This window comes from Lactuca virosa, chromosome 1 (assembly GCF_052849685.1).
Source record: "Lactuca virosa cultivar CGN04683 chromosome 1, Lactuca_virosa_CGN04683_v6, whole genome shotgun sequence".
NCBI lineage: Eukaryota > Viridiplantae > Streptophyta > Magnoliopsida > Asterales > Asteraceae > Lactuca > Lactuca virosa.
In genome coordinates, this window is record NC_136426.1 from 284,905,791 (window position 1) to 284,915,288 (window position 9,498).

General features: G+C 38.9%; 1 protein-coding gene across 1 annotated transcript; it reads left to right on the forward strand.

Moving 5' to 3' along the window:
- The first annotated feature begins 8,054 nt into the window (after positions 1 to 8,054).
- On the forward strand, positions 8,055 to 8,697 carry LOC145130202 (uncharacterized). The gene is made up of 2 exons (XM_079065042.1): positions 8,055 to 8,163; positions 8,231 to 8,697. The coding sequence occupies exons 1-2, from the start codon at positions 8,055 to 8,057 to the stop codon at positions 8,695 to 8,697; spliced, it is 576 nt and encodes a 191-aa protein (XP_078921168.1).
- The last annotated feature ends 801 nt before the right edge of the window (positions 8,698 to 9,498 follow it).

The window sequence follows — 9,498 nt, forward strand, 5'->3', positions numbered from 1 at the left end:
CGATAAAATGGAAAATGATGTTGTTGCTTTTTATGAAATCTCTTGTGGAGTTGCTCCTGACAACTTTGACATTATCATAAACTGCAAATCAGCAAAAGAGATCTGGGAAGTTCTCAAGAATTTGTACGAAGGCTCAGAACAAGCTCAAGACAAGAAGCTTACAACTGCACTCAATGAGTTCAACAATTTCAAAGCTCATACTGGCGAAAGTTTAGAAGACTCCTTTAAAAGGTTCAATATGATAGTCACCAAGTTATCAAATGATGGCACCATCCGCAACAACCATGAAACAAACCTTCAGTTTCTCAACGGTTTGGGAAGACATTGGACTACTGCTAAGATGGTAGTCCAAGGGGATAGAAAGATTCATTTTTTGTCTCTTTACAAGCTCTACGGGGAACGGCAAGCACAAGAATCAACCGTACTCAAAGACTGTGCTGACTTCGGAGGACCACTTGCTCTTATAGCACAAGCTCAACATAATCAATCATACTCTCCCTCGTATGAAACTGCACCGCAATCATACGAAGCTGACTCAGAGTATGATGATGAAGAAGAATTTCAGAAGGCTATTGCTCTTGTTAGTCAACAGTTCAACCGACTTCCACCACCTTCATTTCGTAAAAATCAACAGTTCAACAAACCTCCATTCAACCGTAACTTCAACCCGCAGAACAACCATTCACGTTATCCCAAAAGTTCTCATCCACCACCGCAATATCAAAATACTCAACCAAAGGAGGCACCGCAGTCCATTCAAACCTCTGACTCCGGTACTCCCTCAGAAGACAAAACTGATGTTGTGATTTGTCACAAGTGTAACAAAGAGAATCATTTTGCAAGAGATTGCAAGGCAAATGTAGTGAAAGACAGAGCATTCTACATTAGAATGACTCAAGAATTGGAAGAAAAAGAAAAGGCTAGGGCATACATAGCCCATGTCAAAAGAGCCCATCAAGTTTGGTCATCCGGAGATGAAGAGGAAGCCATCAGCAATGTCAAAGGAAAAGGCAAAATCTGCATGCTGGCAACTACGGATGATGATGGGTCTACAAAGCTCCAAAAGAACTACTGCTACATGGCAAAGGATGGAACACTAAGCATCGTCGAACAGGTAAAACTCATCATTCAAACTCTAAACTATAGCATACATGACTATCAACCATTCATAGACAATCTTAATGACACATGTGCCGCCGTCCTTACAGACTATAACAAAGCCTTAGATGAGAAGAACATAGCGTCCCAAGAGATGTTTCATGTTAGAGGACAACTGGACAACAAAAGACTCAAAATGGATATGTTAGAAAAGGACTTAGAGTTAGAAAAAGATGCAAGAATGTTGAGTGAAACACAACTAGAGATAGCTTTGAACCAAAGAGATTTAGCTCAGAGTGAGATTGTACGCTTAAATCTTTTAATAGAAAAATTGTTCAATGAAAGTGAAGCTATTGAAAATTTGGTGAATAATGGAACTGTGGACAATACATACAATTGGGGTTGGTCCAATGGATATCTTACCGCAAAGGATTCCTCACCCCGGTTTAACAAAGATCGACTGTATGTCCCTCCGGACCGAGAATTTCATTTCCCAGTCAATGACAAGACCTTTCCCGAAGATATCAGAACACACTTCGGTAGACTTCATAATCTAAGTAATAACTGTGTCATAGAGGAAATCGTGCCTGAGGTTTCGGGTCACACAAGTGATCAAACTCCTAATTGTGGCACAATATATCCAAATTCTCAGACCTCATCAGTTGTTGATGAAGAAATTGTCATAGAGAGTCCCGAAGTCTCAAATAACTTCCCATCTCTGCCCTCAGACCGAAGTGTCTCTCAGTGTAGTCATAAACCACAGAAGTCCCACAAAAGTTCAACTGAAGTCCCAACTCAGACTTACTCTGCGGTAGTCAAATCATCCCTACCGTAGTCCTCAATAAAAGGTTATGCGACTCTTCAGCCAATTCATCATGAATTACCCATAGAGAACTTTGGAGTGGGTCAATGCTCTCAAATCCCTGAATCTTCAAGTTCGGATGAATCAAGTCCTCGTTTTCAAAAATTTTCAAAGGCTTCAAGGAAACCGCATCTGAACACTAATGACTGCGGTTCTCCAAAAACTTTAGCAAAAAAGGCTTTCAAAGAGGAAATTCGATCCCGAGGCACAAATCGACAAAACTTTTCTAAAAACAAAAGACATATCAGATTCCCAAAATCTAAGAGTCCTGAAAAGTTTGTTTTCTCTCACTATTTTTCAAAAAGCTCCCCCATCAAGAAAACATGCAAAAAGGAATGTACAGTTTCAACAGTCATTCCTAAATCATCTGACACAACCCAAAAAAGTGTAAGGTCTTTTCGAAGCAATGGTTTTCAAATCTATTCCTCAGATGATCCGAAATGGAAGGGTATTTTACCCACTCCAACACTTTTAAAATCACATCAATGTTTTAACAAGTGGAAGGGCATTTTAGCAAATCCAACAAAAAGGTCCAAAGAGTCCACACGTGCTAAATCCTTTTCGAAACAAATTTTTTCAAATTCCAACAGCACAAATGTCAGAGCTTACCAACCTCGAACCGGTCACAAGTCTACTTCATCCTTTAACCCGCCGACCAAACCAAGTGTCAGAACAAATGACAAAATTTCAGCATGTTAATGTCAGTGTAGTTGTCAAAATGGTTCATCTCATGTCAAATCTAATCTGTTTCAGAAACCTCGTAACTTTTCCAAAAAACGCAATACTCCAAAAACTCACAAACACCCAGGACTAGGATTAAAAGTTGACACGAAACCAGTCCCTGCAACCTCGGTTCATGCATCACTTAGAAACTCAGCTTTTGGCCCAGGCTCCAAACTAGTTTGGATGCCTAAACTAACCGTGTAATTCTCAGGCTTTATGCAAGGAGGAACTAGAAGAAGAATGGTTAATTGACAGTGCCTGCTCCTTGCACATGACCGGAAGGTTAGAATACCTTCGGGATTTCAGGCCAATTTGCAACGGTGGAAATGTCACATTCGGCAACAATGCGAATGGAATAATCCGAGGTTATGGTGTTCTTACTACCGGAAACTTCTCTATTCAAAAGGTAGCTTATGTAGAAGGCCTTAAACACAATCTCATCAGTGTTGGTCAACTATGTAAGGCAGGCCACCGAGTTGAATTTGATGACCAATTTTGCTATGTAATGACAAGTGATAGGAGCACATGTCTGATCAAGTCCCGATCCGAAGGTACTGTGTATAATCTGGATGTATCTCTGATCATAGGCAAACCACAGTTATGCTTCCTATCCAAAGCAGTATCCGAGGTCAACTGGCTATGGCACCGCAAGCTAGCTCATCTTAACTTCAGATACATCAACAATTTGGTCACCGGAGAACTAGTCAGAGGTCTTCCAATCCTCAAGTTCAGGAATGATATTCTCTGTCCTGCATGTGAATGTGGAAAGCAATCCAAAGCAAGTCACCCCATGGTGATTGACTCCTCAATTTCTGAACCATTGGAACTATTGCACATTGATCTCTGCGGTCCATCTACCGTAGCCAGTCTTCATCACAAGAAATATATAATGGTTATAGTTGATGACTTCACACGGTTCACCTGGGTCTATTTCTTAAGACTCAAATCAGAAACTCCTCAGATCATGATCAATTTCATCAAGGAAATTGAACTTCAGATCAAGTTACTAGTACGACGTATCCGAAGTGATAATGGAACCGAGTTTACTAATCATCTTCTAAATAGTTTCTTGGTTTCAAAGGGCATCACTCACAACTTCTCAGCTCCTTACACACCGCAACAAAATGGGGTAGTAGAGCGAAGGAACCGCACTCTAATAGAAGCTGCCAGATCTATGCTCAACTTCGCACACCTTCCTCTCTACTTCTGGGCCGAAGCAGTGGCCACAACCTGTTTTGTACAAAACCAAAGCATTGTGTGCAAACGTCTCAGCAAAACACCGTATGAGGGCCTCAACAACCGCAAGCCAAATGTCCGATTATTTCATATATTTGGGTGTAGATGTTTCGCAATCAACAACAGAGATCACCTCAACAAATTCGCACCGAAGTCTGATGAAGGCATCTTCCTTGGCTACTCCACTAACAAAGTTGCTTATAGGGTTCTCGTTAGACTCACAAGGCTGATAATTGAAAGCTTTGATGTGAAGTTTGATGACTATCACATCCGCAACACTGCTCCATCAACCGAAACCACAAAAATCCTAGAAAGTGATATTCCTGCTTCTTCGGGTCCACTCAACCTAGTTGAAGTAAACTATGATGATCTCTTTGACCCTGTAGAAACAGCCAAGTTATCCGAAGTTCTTGTGTCCCCGGAAGCTCAACAGCAGCATGCTGACGTATCTGGTCCTACACCGTCCGATGAGGTATCACTAAATACTTCCACCTCGCCGGTTGAGGGGGAAAACTCAACTCCGGACCATACAACAACCATCGAGGTTCCAGTACTAGAAGATGCAGCTCCAATCCCTATCCGCAGAGACTTTCAACCATCAAACGTTTCTTCGGACTCGGATGATGAAATCATAGAGAACATTGACACAAGAACAGACTCGAGGATTATCACACTCCCATCCGCAATCCAGGGGGAACCTTCTCAGGTTCAAGGGGAACTCCCGTCAGCAATCCAGGGGGAACCTTCTCCATCTGCCCAAGCAAACTCCGAACCTTCCTTTCCAGTTCAAGACAACTCAGCAGGATGTTCTCAAGTCCAGGGGGAACTGCCGTCTCCAACCGCAGAGTCTTCCGATATTGAAGATGTTCCCTCTACCGCAGCTGCTGATTATCTGCAACCCCGTCTACACGTATGGACGAAGGACCACCCACCAGGTCAAATCATCGGCAACCCATCCGCAGGTATCCAGACTCGATCTTCCTAGTATTTATCTGATCATTGTCACTACGCAGCATTTATGTCCTCGGTTGAGCCCCGAACGATCAAATAAGCATTACTAGAACAGACTGGATATCCGCAATGCAAGAAGAGCTAGAAGAATTCAAAAGAAACAAAGTATGGTAGCTCGTTCCGAAGCCACAAGGTCACACCATTGTTGGTACTAGATGGGTGTACAAGAATAAGGGTTCGTTTGATATGGTATCTAACTGGGTCCAAAGAGGGACTGGGTCCATAAAAAACTAATTGGCACGTTTGATTTTGATTATAGGTGGAAGGACTCGGTCCAACATTAGGATCCGGTCCAAAAAAAGAGAGGACCCGGTCCTTGTTTTCTACTTGACGGACCGAGAAAAAAATCAAAAAAACATATCGCTTGCCCTACATTCTACTGCGATCAGATTTGCAATCATCCCTCCCATGTTTAACTTCCAGCCACTACAACATCGGCCAACAGCACGAACATTGATCGCATGAAGATAATTGGTGAATAGCCGCAACATCAATCAAGGAAGCAATAAATAGAAATAGCGATCAACAGCAACAAAATCCATCAACAACGATCACAAGAATAGGTTTGTTTTCCTTCTGTTGTTCTAATTTTTTTTTTGCATTCATATTCAGGGGCAAAATTGTCTAGAAGTGATAATTTTTTCTGCATCATAAACAACAGCAACAGAACTTGATAATTTTGTTCCTTTAAAATTCAATTTTCATGTTCTTGATTCTTAAAATTTCCATGGGAGCATGCATGTTATTTCTTGATTCTTGAAAACAAGAAGTGAAAAAATTATTGATTAATTATTATATATCCTCCAAAAACAAAATTGGTGAATCCGAAATTGTGATGTGGTGAATCTGAAATTATGATGAAATTATGATGGTGTAATGATAAGCAAGTTGTGGAAAATTATATATAATTCTAGTGGTTGTGTAACTACATATCTTTGTTGTATTGTATTTCTTTATAGCTGTCAAGGTTATATATGAAAAAGGTAAATGAAAAAGTAAAAGTTTTGAAAATAATATGCAAAAAATGAATGTTGGAAACATGCAAGTAGTAGAAAAGTAGTGTGAATTTAATGCAATATGTTTATGTGTATATGTATATGTATACATGTACTTGTGTATATGTGTGCAAATTTATGTGTATATTGGTGTATTTATTTGTGTTACATCTTTTTGTATATGTATATGTATTTGTGTTTTTGTGTGGAAATATGTGTATATACTTGCATAACAAGCTAAACATTTATTTATTCCTTAGACATGGCAGAAAAGAGAAGTAGAGCTAGTTGGTCTTCGGATTTTGTGAACAAAACGTTTCTTGATGCATGTATCGAAGAACTAACAAGTAACGGTCAGGAGGGTAGTGGTCTTAAAAGTACCTCATGGAATACAATAGCTGAAAAACTAAAAAAAGAACACGATTTTGTTGTTGAGAAAAACAAATGAAATATCGTTATGACTACTTGAAAAGCAAGTATGCAGTTTGGTTGAAATTAAAAAACAAAACTGGGAATCTCTATAATCCTGTCACAAACACGTTTCAAATGACGGATGAAGAGTGGAAAGCGGAGGCGAAGGTAATCTTTTAATTTAAAACACATTATTATTTATTAAAAAGTTTAATAATAAAATTATTTTTTCAAACAGTTGAACAAGATGGTTGAGAAATTAAGAAATGCACCCCTCCTTTACCCTGATCTATGCACCAAGTTGTTTGACGCTGCGACCTCGACTGGTGCTGCTAGTTGGGGACCATCTTCGACACTCCCTCATCCTGCAGAAGCCTTTACTACACAAGATTATGAGGATATCGAGATGGTAGATACTCCACCTCAAATGGATATCCCAGCCTCAGCTTCAACAGTACCCCGACCTACAAGTGCATCACATGCAAGTGGAGATTCGTCTGCCCGATCTAAAAATAAAAGAGGAAAAAGAAATGCACCCACGAAAACAATGGATGATGACATAAGAGAGGTTGGCAAGGAAATTATGAAGGCAGCTCAGGCGTTCGCGCAAACTAATAATCTTGACAAGGAGATGGATGAATGTATTGAAAAATTGAAAGGCTTGGATTGGGGAAATTCTGATCCGAAATACATCACCGCTCTTATGTTGTTCGCTGAAAATGCTGGTAACAGGAAAATTTGGTTACGCCTCGAGTCTTCGACTTGTGAGTTGTGGGTGAAAAGTGCGGGAAAGAATTATGGATTACTTGGTTGACTTTAGTATGACTTTAGGATGTTTTTTGCTTTATGCTTTATGGATTTATATTATGGTACATGTTATGGATTTTTATGTGTAGGGTTGTTTCGTGTTATGTTTAGGATTTTTACGTTTAAGTTGTTTATGTGTTATGTTTAGGATTGTTATTTGGTATTGCCTTTTATGTTATGGATTTTTATGTGATGAATTTTTACGTTATGGAGTTATATGTCATCCATTTTAATGTTATTGATTAATGTCATGGTTTATGTTATAAAATTTATGTGATTTGTATTTAACATTTAACAGGTTACATATGGATAAGGAAGGTGAGTTTTTAGGTTTCCTTATACTCTCATGCTATTGGTTGATGTTGGTTCGAAAAAGAAAAAAAAGAATCGGAAGAATAAAAGCTAACGAATCGGAAGAAACCGGGCATGCATATACACAAGATTTGATACACGGATGTCCTATACAATGTTTTGATATGATGCGTCTTTCACAAGATGCATTTGTATTATTATGCAATCATTTTACTCAAAGAAATTGGTTGCAACGTAGTAGGACAATAAGCGTTGAAGAGAAGGTGGCTATATTTTTACATGTTATAGGACATAAGGAACGTTTTCGAGCTGTTAAAGAAAGGTTTCACCAGTGCATACAAACGATTCATCAATGTTTTCATGAAGTTCTAAAAGCAATGATGTGTTTTGCAAGAGAAATTATTGTACCAACATCTTCTACTACAACAAGAAATACCTCGTAACGACATAGACGGCTAAAAAACATATTTCCTGGAGCATTAGGTGCACTAGATGGAACACTTGTACATGCAGTTGTGCCCGTTGATGAACAAACTCGCTATAGGGGAAGAGGAAAAGGTGAATGTTATCAAAATGTAATAGGAATTTGTGATTTTGATATGATATTCACCTTTGTATGGGCTGGATGGGAGGGCATAGCACACGATTCTAAAGTTTTGAAAGAAGTTGCATTTAATTCGACTTCTGGATTTCCATTCCCTCCACCAGGTTTGTCATTTTTCTATAAGTTTTATTATCTATATTATTTATATGATTAATTTGTCACTATCTACAGATAAATATTACCTTTGTGATGCCGCATACACCAACACCCGTGGATTTATGGCTCCTTACCGCAATACTAGGTATTGGTTAGCCGATTTTCGAAGAAACAAAGCTTTAACTAAGGAAGAAAGGTTCAATCATGCTCATGCACAACTTAGAAATATCATTAAACGTGCTTATGGTGTATTGAAGGCGAGATTTCCTATTTTAAAACGTATGGCTCCTTATCCTTTTCCAGTGCAAAGAGACATAGTCATTGCCTGTGTTGCGGTCCATAATTTTATAAAGAAATATGATATTCAAGATTACCTATTTACGGACTTTGAACAAAACACCATGGTTACTCATAATGTGGGAGGTGGAGGAAGTGAGGGCCAACACATACAAGGCATAGAATGGGGTTCAGAAGCCGTTGAGTATATGACTACTTTGCGTGACCAGATTGCTAATCAGTTACTTTCAAATGGTTCACATTAAATGATATACTTTTTTATTATGTATGACAATGTGTATTTGGGTTTTGTATTACACTTTGTATTTGGATTTTAAATGATGTATGTTTAATTTGGATTTTATGTGATAATTTTTATTATTATAATTATTTTATCCAACACAAAAGGAAACATAAGGATAATATGGTCATTTTTATCATTCAGCACAATCAGTCAGATAAATAATCAAACATCATAAATTCAGTCAGATGTGGACTCAGTCAGCATTTCTAACCCAGTCAGCTTCTAACTCAGTCAGCTCTAACCCAATCAGTAACTATCAAACGACCCCTAAGTTGGATGAATCTGGTGCGGTCGTCAGAAACAAGGCAAGACTAGTTGCCAAGGGATATAATCAACTTGAAGGTATTGACTATGATGAAACGTATGCTCCGGTAGCACGAATGGAAGCCATCCGAATCTTCTTAGCATACGCAGCTCACAAGAACATCAAGGTTCATCAAATGGATGTGAAAAGTGCTTTTCTCAACGATGAATTAAAAGATGAGGTTTATCTTTAGCAACCTCCGGGCTTTGAAAGTCTTGAATTCCCAGACCACTGCTACAAACTTGAAAAAGCAGTCTACGGTCTAAAACAAGCCCCAAGAGCATGGTACGAGACTCTCTCTGAATTTCTTGTCTCGTCCGGATACAAAAGAGGAGTGATTGATCCCACTTTATTTAGAAAAGCAAATGGTGATCACCTTATGCTTGTACAAATATATGTGGATGATATCGTCTTCGGATCAACTGATCAAAAAATGGTGGATGAATTCGCTAAGCTCAT